Consider the following 19,193-nt stretch of genomic DNA (forward strand, 5'->3'; position numbering starts at 1 on the left):
CTATTATGTGGTTGGAAATTAGAATATTGAACAGGACGGTTTATATTTTATATTTTAATGTAAAAATTCAGTTACTTGTAGAAATTGAAATCCACATTATTCATTTCATTTTAAAGTTATTTTGATGTAGATTGATTTATTCCGTTTAGATTTGTTTCATGAATATGTCTGTTTCTTATCATTCAAGTAAATTTATCGATATGATCAGCATAATTCTGAATTGAAATTGCATAAAGTAACTATGAAGTTTGCCGAGATATGTACATAAGAGATATGTACACCGTACTCTAAATCGAAGAAGTAAGAGCTGTTAAAAGTGATGAACGTGTTCAACTGTGCTCGTAGCATTCTGATCAATGGTTCTGTCTGGATTGGTTTATTTACAAATACTGCCAATGTATGGTTTCGTTTGACAATAAGACTATGATATTCATGATATACATTCATTATGTACAATAAACGCACGAAAAAATTGTGATACATAGCTTTGATAATCCATAAATTAAGTTTCTAAGGTATGTCGTATTTAAATGGTATTTATGTAGGTTAAATATATTTTAAAATGTAAGTGATTTGGACAATTATTTGTAGAAGGATATAGAAAGTTTCTTCGTAAAGGAATTCATATAGAAATATATTTTTTATTGTTATATTTTATTTATTCGATAATTTTATTACCGTCAATATGCTTATCACTATGTCGAAACTAGTTTTATCGTTAATGCTATGATTTACATTAATAACGGAAAGTTACATAATATTTTTCTATTGTTTATTGTATTTTTGTGTATTTCTAATTTTTAATGTTTTCAAAATCTAACATTCTTTTCACTTCGTACGTTATTTTGGTGAAATATTTCATTATATTAGCTAATAGCTCTCAATAGTTTTGATTGTGTCAAAGTAGCGATATACATATTTGTATCCAGCGATGGCTGTAATATAAATTGTTAATAAATTATTTCTTATGCTTCTTTTTTTCTTCTTTCTTTTTTTTCTTTCTAGGTACAATTAGTACAATTTTGTATTAAGGTAAACAATGTCTGAGAAAAATATAGTTGAATGGACGCAAAAGGATGTGACAAGATGGCTTAGAGAAACTGGACATGAAAAATTTGTTGACTCATTTCTTGATCAGGAAATTGATGGAAAAGTGCTCTTGACCCTGAAAGAAGACGATCTAAAGTTAATATCCAGGAATTTACAGAAAATTGGTGATATAAAAAGATTATATATTAGCATAAAACAATTACAAAGGGATAATGTGGCAGTATTATTTGAATTAGGATACATTGATATATTTCCGCCATCAAATTTTTATAATCATCATAAACATGAAGTAAGAAGGAAAGTTAAATACTTAGTATGAAAAATTTTTTACTATATACGTTCCTTTAATATATGAAATGTGATAATAATAGTAGAAGTTTGTTTTCTATTTTAACAGATGCCTAGTAGTGGTATAAATAACGAAGGTTCTATTGAACATGAATTTTATTCAGCATCTGTATCAGAAGATGGTCATGCGTCACATTTGTCACCTGAAATTTGGAAAACTTTCATTAGTTTGGCATATTTATTTATTGTTACATGGATTACTGCCTTTGTGATGGTCATTGTTCATGATAGAGTGCCTGATATGAAAAAATATCCTCCGTTACCTGATATATTTTTAGATAACGTTCCGCATATTCCTTGGGCATTTGATATGTGTGAGGTTACTGGAACCATACTTTTTGCAATATGGCTGATTGTACTAATTTTTCACAAATACAGGTAAAGTATATTATAAACGCTACTAATATTTCGAATTAAGTTGCAAAGTAGACGATCCGAAAAGTATTCGACAAATTTTTGTTAACACAGATTTATTTTATTGCGGAGATTTTTTGCTTTATCTGGCACGGTCTTCCTGTTAAGATGTGTTACAATGCTTATTACTTCCTTATCAGTACCAGGCGCACATCTGCAATGTCAACCGAGGAAAGTTCCCGAAGATTGGACAAGGTGCGAATAATATTTTATCCTTTAAAGTGACTAGTATGGAAAAAAAAAAAAAGAAAAAAAAAGAATTATATTAATATTTTCATTTTATAGTTCTGCATATGTAGAGTTATATAATAAAATTGCTATGGCTTATGTTATATGGCGCGGTGCTGGTATGTCGATTCAAGGTGTTAGAACGTGCGGTGATTATATGTTTAGTGGACATACTGTTGCGTTAACTATGTTAAATTTTTTCATTACAGAATGTAAGTATTAGCATGTTTCTGAATAGATAGGCTGAATAGGTAATACGTATATGAAGAGTTCACGGTTAAAGAAGGTAATGTCAAGTTTTAGCAAGTTTCTTAGAAAACGAGAATTTATTTTTCGTTATATGTATCGAAATAAAACATTTTATTCTTCGTTGTATTTTGCATCATTTTCAACTTTATCTTGTAACCATAAGTGATATATAGCACATTAAATTGTAAAAGACGAAAAGTACACCGTACATCTCAATTTCTTATAGCTACTGTGAAGCTTGGAAAATTGTTATTCAAATTATTGCGACATAGCGATAAAGAGCCAGTGATAAAGAAGAGCATATGAGAAATATTAAATTCAAAATTTGTTAAAATTGACATTATTCCCCCTTCTCACCGTGTAAAATCCTTCATATAATTCTTATTATGGTGATATTTTATTTACAGATACACCGCGACAATTGTATTTTTTACATACCTTCACATGGATGCTCAATATGTTTGGTATATTTTTTATCTTGGCAGCACATGAACATTATTCCATTGATGTTTTCGTAGCTTTCTACATTACATCACGACTGTTTCTTTATTATCATACTTTAGCCAATAATCAAGCATTGATGCAACGTGATTCAAATAGAACCAGAATATGGTTTCCATTGTTTAGCTTTTTCGAATCCTCTGTCGATGGTATCGTTCCAAATGAGTATGAATCTCCGTCTCTGATCGTTTGTAATCTAGCATGTACTGGTAAAAATATATGGCATTTGGTACGATCCTCAATTTTCTTCCGTAAATCATGGCGTGATGTAAACGGCAGTGTAAAGAATAGCACAAAGAAGGAACACTAGCCAGTTATATAAGTTACTTCAGTTTTATATTCCTTTGATAATAGACTTTTGAGAATATTAATTTTACTTGATAACTCTTTTTATACCGTTTAAGTAACAAAATTATACAACAAAGAATATCGATAGCAAATATTTATTTTTGAAAGTGAAATTAGTTAGTTGGCGACTAATCATCTCCATTATCAAAATGAATTTGTACGATTTGTTTAAATATTTCTAATTTTTACGAAATGACTATCCACAATAGTACATTTAAATTATTGCCTTCCTGCTGAAAAGAAATTTTATTATTATAATATTATCATATTTAACTTGTACAATTCCTATTAAAATCAATTTTCACTATCTCTTCTGAAACTTAGGTTTAGGCACACTACTCTTTTCCCTTATTGTTAATCATGGAGAAATTTGTTTTATTTTTCGTGAATAAATATATTATAAAAATTTGATTATGCAAGTAAATTTTGTAAGTAACGAGGAATTAAAATTAACTGAATGTATATGACTATATGTTGGAGCTAACGATCATGTGCAATATAATTTGTCGTTAACTGAAGCTACCGAATGAAAGTTATATTAATGAAACTATAAATAAATTGCAAGTAACAGTAAGTAACAGTGCATAGAAAACTGATTTGATACGAAAATTTATGTATTCGTTTATTTCATAATTTTTGATACGAGATTTCGGGAAATACAAAAAAAAAAAAAAGAAAGAAAAAGAAAAAAAGGAAAAAAAAATTGGATGGAGTGCAGTACTGTGTAGAAATATGAATAGTCTTTCCATTTTTAATTTGTATATTTTTTTTTACTAAAATTAAGCGTAAGCGAAGAGATTTTACTAATGAATCGATTTTAGCAATTATTATGTATTCTCGTATTATTGTGATATCCTCCGTTTTTAAACGCAAATAGAAATAACAAAACAAAAGATAATTACGCACGACCGGGATATAACTGGACATGGTGATGGTCATGATCAGATATGTACATTGGCATATAATACGTGCGATTAAAATATATTTAATGATGACGCTATTCTTTACGTGATTTAACTGAAGTACAATTGAATGAATATTGAACTTTTCGCAAGAGTTAATTAGTAAGAGGCTATGTATGTTACAGTGATCTGTAATATTTATATTTGTTATAAATAGAGCGTATGATCATTTAGATTTTTAAAAGAGGTTCTTTAATGTTATGCCATTGAAGAGGAAGAATGATTTGCACAATAGTAAGAAAGAAATTATATATATATATATATATATAATTATTATATATTATTATTATTATATATATATATATATATAATATATATATTAATATTTGTACATATAATTGTTGTATTCTACGATCATTTTATATTAAGTTGATAAAATTATTTTTCTATATTGCTTTATTATGAATACTTTTTATATTTTCCTTTTTCATAATTAGGTGCACATTCGATAAGTGTAACGTCGTATAATATAATCATGATACTCTTACAAATTACTATCTATTGTCAAAAACTTTTGTAAATACAGTATTTAAATTATCTTTATAATTAATATCGAAAGGTGCTAATTTTATGGTAAATAAAAAATATTATAACAAACATTTTTCATAACGCATTCTTTCAAGGATATAATTGATGTTCGTATAAAAAAATAGCGTGCACTTTTCAAATTTTAATCGACGAATATTTTGTTTTGTATAAAGTCCACTATCAGACAATAAATGATAAATGTATAATAATTAAGTAGGATAAGTTTGTATTACGCCGAATAACAATCTTTTATAGAGTTTTGTCAGAAATAGAAGCGCGTCTACGTAACTATACCGCTCCTATAATTAAACCACCGGTGTATGTAGACGGTCATAGTTTCAGAGTCGTAATGTCGGAATTTTAAAGCAGTGGTATCGCAAGCGTTCAGCGTTTTACGTATTAATTTCTTATTCTCGTTTGAAAGTTAGAAAATTAATAAAATACTTGACGCAGATAAAGATATGCCGCACTCGTTCTAACATTATTTCTACTATATTAATGCTCCTATCTTACAGGTATGTATTATAAACTTGAAAGTACTCTAAAGGAATTTTGAGTGCAACCGCTTAATCAAACAATATAATAAGTATTCACCGTTTTATTTCAATATTTACCTTAAAATTATTTAATCGCGCATTTTATTTCTAACATAATCTAAGGGAGCATAAAAAATAATTTTCGCATGATATTTATTTAAATAGCAAGCTGTTTCTAAGTACCGATATATCTTTTATACATGTATAGAAGATGAGAGAGAGAGAGAGCAGAGATATTTAATTTTAAAACTATTCAGTGTTCAGTAATTGAGATAGCATGGAATGGCAAACGGAAGGCATCTGTCCGATCTGTAATCAACGTGCAACGCTGAAATGTAACGGTTGCAAGCAGCAATTTTATTGCAAAAAGGAACATCAGCGACAGGACTGGCCTAGACACAGGTCAAATTGTCAAGCATGGGAGATTCGCGAGAGCTGCGAACTCGGACGGTATTTAGTGGCATCGAGAGATTTAAATCCGGGCGACGTAATCCTATCGGAGTCACCTTTGGTATGGGGACCGGCATTACATTCAGATCAAAGAGTTTGCGTTGGTTGCGGGAAACAATGCAATAGTAGCGATACAAGATGCACGAAATGCCTTTGGCCGGCGTGCGATACATATTGTTCTGGCCTTACTGATAAAAATAGGCACGGTCTGGAATGTTCTTTTCTTATAAAAGCAAGAATCGTTCCTAGGTTTGTAACATTTCGTAAAACATAAAAATATAAAAATACATTTAAAGTGTAAGGGCGTGGAACAAAAGGGGAATGTGACGAAACAGTTTTAGCGAGCAGATCAGTTTTAATATTCAATTTTATTAGTTGACATGGTTCGGTTTTGTTTGGTGCCGCGACACATTGTTCGTAACATGAAGTTTACACGTTTATTAGATATTCGGAGAGAAGAACATATGTTTGATAACTGTCTTACGTTCGCTTTAAAATTGAACACTAGAATTGAACAATAGGAGCATACTAGAGCAAAATAAGAGAATTCATTTGTATTCATTTGTATTTATATACATAGAAATGTTTATACATCACAAATGTTTGTTAAAAGAGAGCGAAGGATCGTTAACGTAAAGCGTTACAATCGCTCACGTTTATATCGTATACAATAGATAAAATAATATGACTAGTGTATTGCGTAGCACAGAAATAATATTAAAAAGGATAGAGATGATATTACGTATATATGTATATACATATACATATTGTTCTACTTTGTGTGTATGATTTCATTTATTCTTAATTAGCGTTCGTTAATTCATGTTTCAGGTGCGACGTTCTCTTAGTAATACGTATGTTAATATTATGGCGCAAGAAATTGAAATATTGGTATTCTATAGAAAAGTTACAAAGTCACCAAGATTCTCGTGGTCAAGGAACGAACGCATATGAGGAAACGATGAACATATATCAGCATATCGAACGTCTTTTACCAGACAATCCCTCCAGCAAAGATATCGTGCACAAAATTTGTGGCTTAATAGACGTTAACGCGTTGGAAACTATACCACCTGAGGGCTGCGTTGCCATTTATGAAACAGCGTGTCTTTTGGAGCATTCCTGTTTGGCTAATACGAGACACAGCTTCAAAATCGACGACAAGGGTAGACCTCGAATCACGGTGATTGCTGTTTGTTCTATACAAAAGTATGTAGATATAATATTTCGCGTTACAGTCTTCTCTTTCAGTTTCTTTCATCTTTATACATCTTTTTATGCTTCTTTAACGAATATTTTTGAAAAAGCTTGATACAAAGTGCAAAGTCATACAGCACTTTTCTAGTGCAACTAAACATCAAAGAATCATTTAATATGGTCGTGCCGTAGGTAAATTGTCTACATGTTCTATAGTATTTACTTTTACAAGTGCGTTCCGCTTAGACTCCAGTATAGAGGATAACTTGTTTTCCGAATAATAAAGCTAAAAGCTGCCTTTTATAACGTATAGGTGGGACCATTTAAGCACAATGTATACACACGCACTTTGGTCAACGAGGGCGCGAAGAGCTCATCTTTCGGAGACGAAATATTTTTCTTGCCATTGCAAGCGATGCGCCGATCCAACAGAATTGGGCACGCACCTTGGAACCTTAAAATGTCCTCACGACAACGATTTTATTTTACCTAAGGACCCATTAAACTTTGATTCGCAATGGGGATGTAATTCGTGTCCTGGAACTTTGACTGCGTCGGAAGTGATGCAGTTTGTTGGAAAATTGGAAGAGGATGTTGATGAAATTATGTATCAAGCAAACAAGAATAAATTGGTTGATCTTCTGTCACGGTAAAATAACTTTCATACATTGGATACATTGGATAAAAAAAATCTATAATATCTATAATACTTCCTGCGGTATACAAGAGTAGCTAAATTATTAATTTTATTATCCATCTTTCCGTATTGTCTCTTTTCTATTTTTTCTCTTTGTTTGAAATATTTTTCTATCGATACCCACTCTATTTTCATTGTACATAGAAAGGATAATTATATAATATAAAGTAAATATCTTTATATTACATTGCGCATGTACATAAAATTACAATTCGTCGCCATTGTTTATCGTCAATGCGTTGAAAATGACCAAAAATGTGTTAATTATATGAGATATATATATATATGTATATGGTACTTATGTTCACTCTTAATAGCAATATAATTACGCTTTTTGGAGTCGTTAAAGCTTACACATATGTATATATATATATATAGATAGATACATGATCTTGTGAAAGTTTTTCTTAATAAACGAATCCAAAATTAGCTAGCTTTTGTCTAATGGAATTAGCCATTTTATTTTATTTTTGCATGCTTTAATGCAACAAAAGATCTTTTCACGAAACGAAAATATGGGTCGAAATTCTATTAAAATTTAATAAAATTGTTAAAATTACTAAAATTAATAAAATAATTTCGAAAAGAACGAAAGTTAACTATAAGATGAAAGATTCAACTATAATCGTTATTTAATTCTAGGCTCACTACGTTATTGCATCCTGGACATCAATTGTGTACAAGTGTCAGTCATTCATTGATTCAGCTATTGCCTGCAAGCGATCCGAAAAAACCTGAATTATGCAAACGTATCATAAAAACCACCAAAACATTGGATCCTTATGGTGCAAGATTAGCATTGTACACTGCAGTCGCATTGAGAGAATTGTCTACTTGTCCAGGAGAAGATAGAGAAGGCCTTTTGTCAGAAGCAATATCGTTATTGCAATTTGAACCAGAGAATTCGCCTGGTGAAAAGCTTCGAACGTTAATGGAATCTGAGTTACGATAAGATTCTATTAGATTTAACATTTAATGAAATAATCGTAATAAAAATTAAATTATAAAAATTGTTCATATCCTGTATTATATTTAGTAATGTGCATCTAGAAAATGAATTTATGCTGAAATGAAAAAGCAATATGAAAAATGTTTCCCCTCGCATGATCTTACGCCATAATAGCTACGTAACGTGACACATCGTCCGTATCGAACGACAAAATGGTTATTTCCAATTATACGGTACGCATAATCGTGATCAGTAGCACCGTGCTGTATATATTGTGCTATGGTAGTTCATAGTGCTGTTTTTATGTGTCACATTTTATTACATAAGATAACGTTGTATTTACAGTGTAAATGTTGCTTGTTTCTAGGTCAACGATATTGTTAATGCTAGTGTTTGTCGTTGCAGAAGAATTAAGTAGTGAAAACCTGTCTCACGCTGGAGAGGAAAAGTAGAAGTTCCAGGTAAACGTTATTATAAACGTTATTGGATTACGGTAGCATGTAAATCTAGACTAGATTTAGCCTCGAGATGGAGTAACATTGCTTTATAACAAGAATAGTGTCTTTTTTCTTTTTCTTTTTTTTTTTCTTTTTTTCTCTTTTTATAGCAAAGCGATTATCGAACATTAATTTACTTATACTAGACATTGATAAATACATATCATTCTATCGGAGTAATCTTTAAATGAAATAGCGACAGGTAAATTTTGTTCGTAACAACGAATAGATTTGAGTGAAAATAGATTCGTGCGTGTACTGGGAATTTAAAGAGTTGATGAATTTTAAATGTTGGCTATTTAAACGATTCATTAACGAACTTTGTTCAAACTAGGAGAACTAACACTAGTAATTCGCACCACGGTTTTCAAAAATAGAAATATCTCTTTGTTATCATACATAATATTCGCTTAGGATATGTATATTCTTAGGATTGTATTCTCAATAATTTCTGTTTGTATATTCTGACCGATAATTTAAATCGGACATTGTCTGTAAAATAAAATGAAGCACGTTTTAAGTAAGATCGCATCTAAACAGCAATATTCTATACAAGTTATATTCAAGAGATTTTAACTTTCTACAATTCGTCACAGTGTATCTCCAAATAATTACTAGTAATTGCTCGATTGTCTGTGCGTTCATTTCGTCATAAGAAAGAAAGAGGATATTAGAATTTATTAGTTAAGAATAGGAAATACAAAGTTCTAAACGGAGTGGTATATCGATGATTATCAAGGTAGACAAGAACGTCGAGTGCGTACAGTCAACAACGGATAGGACAAAGATTGTCCCTTTAATTGAGCTGTAATTTGTAAGAGATAAGATTTCCCTGGCTGTAATCTTTTAAGGGTGAACGGAAGCGCTCGATCTTTCGACGGACTCTGTTTCTCTTCGCAGACCTCGAATGTATACTCGGAACGTCGTCGACGATGAAGACCGCATTGGTCTGGAATTGTTGTCATGCTGGCCAATGACGAACTGCTCTTTAATTCTCGTACGAGGATGCAATACTTGGCAGAACCTGCCGACTCTACCCCTACTGTCACCTCGTGGCAAGTTCTTAAGGATCTGTACTCCCGTGGCGCACTTTTAGATGGAATCTAAACAAAGTGTTTACAGCCTTTCTACATTTTGACTCGTAGAATCACCCTTAACTAATCGAACACTCTTAATTCATCTAATTCTATTTACCTACAAAAATGTCGATGACGATTTGTTTCGAGCGAATTTTTTTTTCTTAAACAACTGATCTCGTATCTGTGTACCCATTCTATATACAGTGTTCTATATACAGATTGTAAACAGTGTTAAGTTTTCAAATAGTTTCATCCAATTAGAAGCATCTGTCTCATGTACCGTGGTAATTTTATGTACACGTTCGAATAATGCAAAATTAGTAGCTAGGTATGTACAAGGTATGTTTATGAATATATCGATATTTATGTGGCGATCAGCGAATAAATATTATTTCGTTTCGCCTGTATTTTAATAAATAATAAACTAATTTTTCTATTTACAATTGTTTAACAAGCGACACATGCAACATACGTGAGTTAAGATGGACATAACGACACCAAACAAGCTATTTTTAAATTTTTAAATAGAGTCTTGCGATAGCGTATCGTTTTCATGTGAAATCGTTGATCGTTTTGTTCGTTATTAAAATTCTGGCGTACTTGGAAAGCAATTTTACGCTTTCATTTCAATGTTATTCAGCATGTTATTAATTTGCATGAAATACCTGTGGATATATCGCGGATGATTGTTGGGTGGCTAGTACTTTAATGGCAGATACTCGTACTAATTCCTGTGGTGTAGCGGATATCCGTAATGTGTACGTCTTCCCTGATGTTAAAGGTGGTACTCTCAACGATGCATATCCTACTACCTCCTTTTCCTACAAAAGTTTGTAAATTGTCTATAATAGTTTGATATCAATGCCGATAATTCTTCGTTTCGCTATTTCAACGAGACTTGTTCCTTAAGTAAGAAATCTAGGTAATATTACCCCTTAAGAAACTAATTTCGTTCCATCGATAGATTTATTATTATTGTAAATATGCGGTTTGGTATAAAAGCCGTATAATTGTTTTCATCGCGCATTATGTAACGGCATTAATATATTACATTAATATATTATAGTTTTTACTTTTGCGAAATTGAAAATTACATTGTAGAATATAGTTTTCACGAAAGTTTCTTTTCCTCCCAAATTTATGATCGTTTTAATACTTTAACGTATCCGTTTAATTCGCTTTTCAACATACAGAGTTCTAGAAATCTGATTATTTTCACATACCCTCGAAACATTTTAACTTTGTATTTGGTAAAAGTTCAAATGTGTAAGTGAACTTAATTACTTGATTACCTAAGTAAGATATTAGTATTGGTGCAGATAAACGAATCTCATATTATCGTGCTAATCATTTAAAAACATGATATATATATATATATATATATTTTAAGGAATATAATGGATATAATGGAGGAAAGTTTTTCAAACAGCGATATAAAGATTCGAGTTTTTGTTTTTCAAACGACAAAGATCTTCGAATATACGGCTTCGAATAAACTAGTGATTATAAAAGCTTTGTTACCCTTAAAATTCCTGGACCGCTTAATTTTGCTCTAACGATGCCACCACCGCAAGGAAGAATATGAAAGGTGCTCGAAGTATTTCCCGGAGGACGATAATGGAAGCTGATGAATCCATCGGTTTTGCGTAAATTAGCTGTGGTATAATGTCCAGTGCGTAGCCTTAACTCCGGTGTCTTCCGAAATTTGATCGTGTCAGTCGCTATTCGATTTGACACATTATTACGCGTATTTACCTAACACAGAATAAAAATAAATGACTAAATATCGTTCACATATCAAGAAAATAGTTGAACTAGAGAGAGAGAAGAAAGAAATGAAATGCACGACTGCTTTAAAAAATGAATATTCTCGTGGAAAACGTTTGTTTTTCGAGTGTCTGACAGTGTTTATCTCTGTTCTAGCAAGAGGAGAAACGGTTTACTTTCCTTTCGTAGCTACTTTTACTGAAAAACGGCACGATACAAACACTTTATTATAGGATCAAGTGTTCTCTAGTTGCAATTACTAACCACGTATAAGGTAACATTGTACGTAGTATCGTATTTCATCCTGTGAAGCGTCAATTTTGTTTGACGCACGCAATGAAGTCCTTCCGGAATGCCGCGATGTTGCTGTTCCTTAGAAGAGGAAGAACTCCCTTTCGTCGAATGCTGGTAAACGCGTAGAACATTTTGCGCGGCGCAAAGGGTCAAGGGGTGAGCCTGAGACCCCGATGTCACGGCTAAACAGTAATGCGAGAGGTGGGGATCTATGTTGCTGTAAAAATAAATGGATTTTTGTCGAATTCGTTGCATGAATCACACAAGCCAATTTTAATTCGCTGGGACGTTAATCGTAAACTTGATGTTTCGTCGACCAGCTAAAGAAAATCTTTGTTCCTCTAATTTCTATTTTGTTCAAATTTTGTTCGATCTTTCTATTATCCTTTTGAATATGAATAGTAGAATTCTAGCGATAATCAATTATTGTATGTTGTTATTATTATTACGATCGTTTAACGTTTTTAAATAAATGTAACAAATGATATTTGCGAAAACTGCAATTTGTTTAACTCGTTGCTTGTATGGAGTTAGATTAGCGAACAAGATTTGGACATTTTTATATGTACGCGGGAAATGATTTCGAAGCTTCTATTACAAAATTTTTGTCCAACGTTGCATCGAGCTTGATTTAATTTGCCAAGTATCCGTCAGATACATCGAAATTACAATTTACGAGCTCGATATGTCCGTATGATAAGGCTAATAATATGATGATTTTGATTACATTTCCATTATTTTTATCTCGTGGAAATGAAATGTGACTAGGAGTTGTTACACGTTGAATATAACTGTACGCGATACTATCGTTAAATGTGACAATCAAGTTTTCCAAAAACTTGCGCGTCAAAAGAAAATTGTTAGCGATACCTTTTATTCCAGGATATCGTAAGCCGACGTTTGCTTCTTCGTTGTTGAAATCTTAACGAGCGGTGACGATTTTCCATTTCGTTTGCATACAATTCCGGGATATGGCTCAAACTGCTTGACGTGGCGTACAGCAGCACTGTGCTCGGTGTTAAATTTTGTAAACTGGCACCAGGAGGGTTCACGGATTTAATTTCGAACCAATAAAGACCAGCGCGTGTCTTTGATATCGTAAAATTCTGATCCTCTGCACCCTCGTACGTGAAAAGAGGGGAGCCTGGCTTCAAACTCTTCACTGGCCACCGGGTTTGAACTGTTGTATCGATCATAATACACACTTTATCATAAATTCTCTATTCCATGTTTTACGTTTCCTTTACTTTCCTTCTTTTTCCCCTCTTTCCTCTTTTTTCTTTTTCATTTTAACTTTACCAATCTGACTTTATCGATTTCCAATATCTTGTAATTTATATTATTATATAACTATTACATAATTATTATTGCATAATTACTACATGTTTCGATGAAAAGAAATTTGTGCTTGGTCATATAAATTCTAAATAAGGACTTGACGACTGAATAATTCTACTAAACGTTATTGGACAACATACTGCTATTCATTTTATATTTCAACTTATTTCAAACGATTGAACCTATGGACTTGATAAATATGGATAAAAATTTACTGAAAATTGGATGTGAGAAAGTATATGAAGTAGACATTATACTGAAAGATATTTATTTTATAATTAAAGGAACTATGATATATATATATATATATATATATATATAAAATAGTTTTGTGTGTGTGTGCGCGCGCGCGCGTGATATGTATATTTTACACATAAAAATGAGAAATGGTAGCCTTTTTTATGTAAACAATGGGTATAGAATATGAAAGAAATCCGAGGTACGTTCGTTGAAATACTGTATGGAATATAAAAGAAAAATAAATTGTATTCAAGGATAAAATATCGCATTTGACACGGTCTATAAATGATAAAGGTATAAACTTGAAAAATATGAAATTTCATTAGGTCGTATGGTATTTCTCTCCACCATTTCTCTCCGTCAATCGATCCATTTAGCCTGTTAAATAAACCGCATGCTTTGTTCCTTTAAACTGTAAAGTTTAACGGAGCAAGGTTCGTTGGAGTTTGGTTCGCTGATTGATTTTAATCATATAGGAAACAATTCCCAAAGTTCTCCGTACATTTTGCTCCTTCCGTTTCTTCGATGTTCTCCGGTGGCTCGACGTAACTGACCGTCCATGATATCGGCCCGCTACATGGGCTAACGAGTAACGTGAGAGGTGGTCCTTCACGTGGACTCAGGTAATAGAACCTGCAATAATTTTATCTGCATCCAGTATAATATTAATGTTCGATACGTATTAATCGTAACCAAACAAATACAAAGCAATATTTTAATTAAATGACGCGCTTTTACAAAAAGATAAAAAAGATTGTCTGTGAACTGTTTTTAAAGTATTCTTTATACATACATACATACATACATACATACATACATACATACATATATACATACATTTCTATTTAATAATAGAAGAATGACAGGGTAGAGTAGAGAATAATAGAGTTACACGCTGCTTTAAGTATTGTATTTCACGATATAAAAGAAATTGTTTTTTACGAGGGAAATGTGAAAAATTTGGACGATAATCTTCTTTTATTTTTCTTTTTTTTTTCTTTTCTCTCTTTTTAATAGAACACGATTGACTCCTTAAAGACGAATTACGAGAACAGATAATGTTACCAAGGTTTATAAATAAGAAAGAATAACCGATAAAGGGAATTTTACTGAACTTGTGCGCGAATATTTGTACAGTTATAAATTCTGTACGTGAAAGTTTTTCCAGCGGTATTTCTTTCTCTCGATGTTAAATGAGAAGTAGAACGAACATCTTATTGTTGCTACTGTCACGATCGAGTATCAACAAACCGTCAACCGTCGGTCAGAAGCTGGGACGAGGTACATTCGGAATAATCTTTCAATATCCAAAGGCAAATAATTACTGAATAACAGTGGATTGTAAAATCCAACCAACATACATATACATGCATGGTACATAGGCATGGACGCGCGCGCATAAATGGCTATACAATTGCAGCTTGTCGTTTATATTTAGTCATAATGTTTGATCGTACAAAAGTTCCCGTTTAAAGATCGTACCGGTTAAGTTTACGCCTCGACACAGCCGTCACTGTTTCTCTCTCTGTCTGTCCGTCTGTCTGTCTGTCTCTGTTTCGACCCAACAAGATCTGTCCCTCCCATCGGCTAGTATATCCCCATCATCCTTTCGAACGTCGTCGCGTCGCCTCGTCGCTGCTCGTCCCGTTAGCATAGTCCGAGAGAGCGTCGGGACGCCGCGCCGCGCCGCGCCGCGCCGCGCCACACGTGCTCTTCGTTCACGGCCTGGCACTGAAACGGCTATTGTAAAATTAGCGTCTACACACAATGCTGGCGTCGCGGCGTCTGGGGTCGCGCATCCACGACCCCCGTCGTCTAATTTTGGCGTTTGGTTCGTCCCGCGACAGACTCGAATTGATTCTGTCATTCAGCCGGCAGCGCGAGGCCGTCTACCGACTTTCGTGGAAATCTACGCCAATAGCAGAGCCTACGACGCGTGGCATCGCGACGCCTTTTCGCACGCGCCTTAGCCTAGACATCACTTTCCAGGAAATGTCGCGACCTTTCGCTTTAACCTACACCGAGAGAGCGAGAGCGAGAGAGCGAGAGAGAGAGAGAGAGAGAGAGAGAGCGAGAGAGAGAGAGAATGAGCGAGGGAGAGGGGAACAGGGGGGAGGGGAAGGGGGTTCTAGGAAGGGGGCGGAGGGGAGGGAGGGAGACCGGACGACGAACTCCGGCTGAATGAAGTTCCCGAGAAAGATAGCGTGTGCTTATTCTGACCGTTCGATCCTTCTGTTTCTTCGTTACTTATACACCGATCTAAGTGCATACTCATTCTTTCGGATCGATCGTCGTCTCTCATCGCTGTTTCTGGCTACAACTTTCTGGCCAAACTTTCTTACGATCGTCACGATTACGAATGACAACGGTGGAAAAGAGATTTACACGTGTTAAAAGGAGATTATATAGTCGAGTCGCGTTACTTCGTTTAGTCGTTTATAACGTACGGTGTTAATTTATAATCGTGTTTCTCTCGACTATATAATATTAAAATGTACTTACATGGCCTTTGTTTACATGTTTTTTTACATCGCAAGGATTTTAATTTACTCTGTTTTCGAAATAATTGAAAAATTGTTAGGGCGCTTGATTCTGTAAATGCACCTGCCTTCTGCAAAAGTTAAATATACACGCGTATGTTAAGTTCAAGTTTAACGCGTAACCTAGCGTTTCAGTGTTCAGGGCAATTGTGCAATTAGACTTGCGTATGAGTTTCACGGAAACCATCTGATAGTGGAACTTTATGATGCGTAGCGTCGCGACGCATCGAACCATCAAGCGCAAAATAAAGTTTGACTGATGGTATCGGTTTTATCCGTTTAGAAATTCGGTAAGAATTTCGTATAACGTACAGAACGATAACCGTAGTTGAAAATCGATCGCGTAGAAACGACAAAACAATCTCCGATCAAAATAATTCCGATTACCGATGCGATTACCGATGTATTCGAATTTTCTCTTCGAAACGAAAGTAGCGGAACATTGCCTCGTCTTTGCATCTGATTTATTTACTTGTATATATTTATATTATCGCAAGTAATTTTAATAATTGTAACTGTTCGGTGGTGAAAAAGTGACGACGGAATTGGTCGATACGCACTTTCACAACTATCGTAGCAATAAGCGATAAGGCTCGGTGTCTAAAAGTATTTCGAATATTATTTTATAGTATAATAATGGAATATATTCGATAATGATATCCTTTTAACTGAAGTAAAACAAGAGAAAATGATATGTATGGCGAATGAAGGCAGTAACGAAAATTTAAAGGATCATTTTAACAACCATATTTTAACGCGAAAGTTTTGCTGATCGTTCGAGGCGTAGTTGGTGCGATACCGTGAGAATTACACACGTATGTCATCTAGCGGTAATTCGAGTCAAATTGCATTCGTAAAATCTGTGCTACGGTTGATGAAACACGGTACGGGGTTCGTGACGTTCTCGTATAAACGTTCAAAGCTCCATAGGCTCGGGTACACGTGCATCGAATAAACAAGCTATGTAACCCAAACGAAATTCGCGCGAATTGTTTCTATGGTTCGGCGAAAAGTGAATGCACCTTTCTTGCGGTGTTGTTTATCTTTAGATCAAAGTGTTACTTTGTCAAGAAGAAAATCAGGATTTTTAAGTACAAAAATACCCCTCCCTGCTCGAGTAATAACTTTGCTTGTAGTGAGGATTTTGGAATGTTAGAATGTAGAATGTTATCTCGTTTGTGGTGCTTTATTAGGAGTAGGATGTAAAAAATGTTTCAAACGAATGACTTCATTGGTAATATATATTCGTAATATATTAGGATAGAACACGATTTAAGTTGATCCCAATTGTTCTTTCGTATACGAACGATAGTTGCATAGATTATAGATGAACTGGCAGTTTCTAAGATACATTAGTCATTCTAGCGTGTCTCGATACTCGATAGTCAGAAGTGTAATACGTTCTCGGTAATGTAATCTACGGGTATCTACGTTTCTATTATATTGCTTGGCCAAAGGATTTGGCATTCCAATCCGAGTGAATTGGATTGTAACTTAATCTGTGGTGTTTCAGTGTAAAATAATTGTATCGTTTCACAACGGAAGAAACAAACGGGGAACGTTATTCGTAAAGAAAGAACTAGGAAATAAACGTTAAAATCACCGTTCGTTTCGTTGTTGTTCGATAAGGCAATCGTTCGCACGATTGCTACTATCGATAATTTGGCGATGATTTGAACGCGTTTAACACCGCTTCTACAAACGACCAATTTACAGTTTACCGATATAGACTAAATTTACATCGTTAGGGCAGATAGATTATTTAAAAATTACAAAACAGATTTAACGAGTAGATGTGGCAGTGGTGCGTGTATGATCTATTCAATGTTACAACTTTGGAATTATTTGAAACGGTGCTTCGCTCTATATTCCGATGAAAAGAAAAGTCGGTAAAACTATGCTAATTATAACAAAGGGGAAACAAGTTTAGAAGCGGAAACATTTTTCTCGATTAACGAGAGCGACAAAACGAGTAATAAGAGAGGGAAAGGAGAATGGTCGAAAGGTTGGGCAAATCGAAAGAAAATCAAGTTGAAGATTTAATGGGAATCGACGAAGCTTGAGTAAAAGAAGAAGGCAGACAGGGGGTGGTAGATACTCACTGAGATACGTTACCGGGGCGAAGCGTAGCTGGTATCTGGTACTCGGGGTGCAGCACGCCAGTCCTGTTGAACTCCTGCGCCCTGGTCGGTTTCTCGGCACCGAAAGGCCTCGGGCTACCGATCGTTTTGTACCCTTGTTGCTGGCGCGGTTGTTGCTGCGACAACTGTTGTAGCTGGCGCAGCTGTAGCTGTTGCTGGGACAGTGTTTCGCAGAAAGCGCAACCGGTGGCACGGCGCGCGTACACTGACACAAATACGAGAAGGAAGAGGCCGAGTGGTTGCGCGTGACGCATCGTGGTGACCGATTTTCCTGAGCTACGATGAGAAAATATGTGGGATGAGAAGGGCGGCGACGACGACGCCGCGACGTCCGTCGTTCAGTGGCGAACGAGTTCGACTGTATGCCGAACGGTAGACGATGCCAGTCGGCGAGCGAGGCTGCCGCTTGGGAAACCACGCTGAGACGAAACGAAATAACCCCTCTTCGCTTCCTACCGAGGCGACTTCGTGTTTGCCCCATCTTCTGGAAGGAACCCTCCTTCCCCTCCTCGTCCTTGCCTCCTTTCCCTTACTCTCAACCCTGCCTCGTCCCCCACGAGCGACCAAACCATATATACTCGTTACGTTTAGCCGTACATGTGCTAGCACGTGTATATACGTGGGTGACCCTGATTCCGAGGAATTTTAGACGAACGAATGGTTGCCGAGGCCTCCGCCAATTTGTCCACGGAGACGAAAAGCAAGTGCCAACACTGTTGTGCTCGAGGGGCTGTTCGCGGCTTTACCCCTCCGACGCTTTCTTGCGTTCTTGCTTTACTCCATCGTGCACCTTGACTTTTACGCCCGATGACGGCGACTCGTTAGACGATCCAATCCACA

The 19,193-nt window shown here is 34.7% G+C and overlaps 3 protein-coding genes across 6 annotated transcripts; 2 read left to right on the forward strand and 1 right to left on the reverse strand.

Annotated features, from left to right (window-relative positions):
• Nucleotides 1-90: 90 nt before the first annotated feature.
• LOC122577602 (sphingomyelin synthase-related 1) lies at nt 91-5,090 on the forward strand. The gene is made up of 6 exons (XM_043748986.1): nt 91-515; nt 1,006-1,339; nt 1,448-1,776; nt 1,867-2,007; nt 2,098-2,252; nt 2,697-5,090. The coding sequence occupies exons 2-6, from the start codon at nt 1,040-1,042 to the stop codon at nt 3,098-3,100; spliced, it is 1,329 nt and encodes a 442-aa protein (XP_043604921.1). The 5' UTR covers nt 91-515; nt 1,006-1,039; the 3' UTR covers nt 3,101-5,090.
• On the forward strand, nt 4,971-9,478 carry LOC122577601 (SET domain-containing protein SmydA-8). 4 transcript variants are annotated; one of them, XM_043748983.1, is made up of 6 exons: nt 4,992-5,143; nt 5,422-5,863; nt 6,446-6,823; nt 7,125-7,460; nt 8,151-8,690; nt 8,825-9,478. In XM_043748983.1, exons 2-5 carry the CDS (start codon nt 5,442-5,444, stop codon nt 8,458-8,460), a joined length of 1,446 nt encoding a protein of 481 aa, XP_043604918.1. In that variant the 5' UTR covers nt 4,992-5,143; nt 5,422-5,441; the 3' UTR covers nt 8,461-8,690; nt 8,825-9,478. The 4 variants fall into 4 exon arrangements, with proteins under 4 accessions (XP_043604920.1, XP_043604918.1, XP_043604916.1 ...); XM_043748981.1 differs by having other exon boundaries at nt 4,996-5,143; nt 5,373-5,863; XM_043748984.1 differs by having other exon boundaries at nt 4,997-5,143; nt 5,330-5,863.
• Nucleotides 9,479-9,688: 210 nt separating this feature from the next.
• LOC122577600 (protein NDNF) lies at nt 9,689-18,695 on the reverse strand. The gene is made up of 7 exons (XM_043748980.1): nt 18,315-18,695; nt 14,175-14,305; nt 12,965-13,274; nt 12,065-12,311; nt 11,555-11,788; nt 10,699-10,854; nt 9,689-10,057 (listed from the first exon to the last, which is right to left on the reverse strand). The coding sequence occupies exons 1-7, from the start codon at nt 18,605-18,607 to the stop codon at nt 9,689-9,691; spliced, it is 1,740 nt and encodes a 579-aa protein (XP_043604915.1). The 5' UTR covers nt 18,608-18,695.
• Nucleotides 18,696-19,193: the final 498 nt, after the last annotated feature.

Source organism: Bombus pyrosoma, linkage group LG2 (assembly GCF_014825855.1).
Source record: "Bombus pyrosoma isolate SC7728 linkage group LG2, ASM1482585v1, whole genome shotgun sequence".
Taxonomy (NCBI): Eukaryota; Metazoa; Arthropoda; class Insecta; order Hymenoptera; family Apidae; genus Bombus; species Bombus pyrosoma.

Excerpts from the sequence above, each read along its gene's own strand:
- LOC122577602 (XM_043748986.1), top strand. The coding sequence starts at position 1,040 with ATGTCTGAGAAAAATATAGTTGAATGGACGCAAAAGGATGTGACAAGA. Across the intron at positions 1,777-1,866 it reads CTAATTTTTCACAAATACAG|ATTTATTTTATTGCGGAGAT; the intron begins GTAAAGTATATT and ends TTGTTAACACAG. Across the intron at positions 2,253-2,696 it reads AAATTTTTTCATTACAGAAT|ATACACCGCGACAATTGTAT; the intron begins GTAAGTATTAGC and ends TTTTATTTACAG.
- LOC122577601 (XM_043748983.1), top strand. The coding sequence starts at position 5,442 with ATGGAATGGCAAACGGAAGGCATCTGTCCGATCTGTAATCAACGTGCA. Across the intron at positions 5,864-6,445 it reads AAAGCAAGAATCGTTCCTAG|GTGCGACGTTCTCTTAGTAA; the intron begins GTTTGTAACATT and ends TTCATGTTTCAG. Across the intron at positions 6,824-7,124 it reads GCTGTTTGTTCTATACAAAA|GTGGGACCATTTAAGCACAA; the intron begins GTATGTAGATAT and ends TATAACGTATAG.
- LOC122577600 (XM_043748980.1), bottom strand. The coding sequence starts at position 18,607 with ATGCGTCACGCGCAACCACTCGGCCTCTTCCTTCTCGTATTTGTGTCA. Across the intron at positions 13,275-14,174 it reads AGAAACGGAAGGAGCAAAAT|TTCAAACCCGGTGGCCAGTG; the intron begins GTACGGAGAACT and ends TCGATACAACAG. Across the intron at positions 10,855-11,554 it reads GCGGTCCAGGAATTTTAAGG|GAAAAGGAGGTAGTAGGATA; the intron begins GTAACAAAGCTT and ends AAACTTTTGTAG.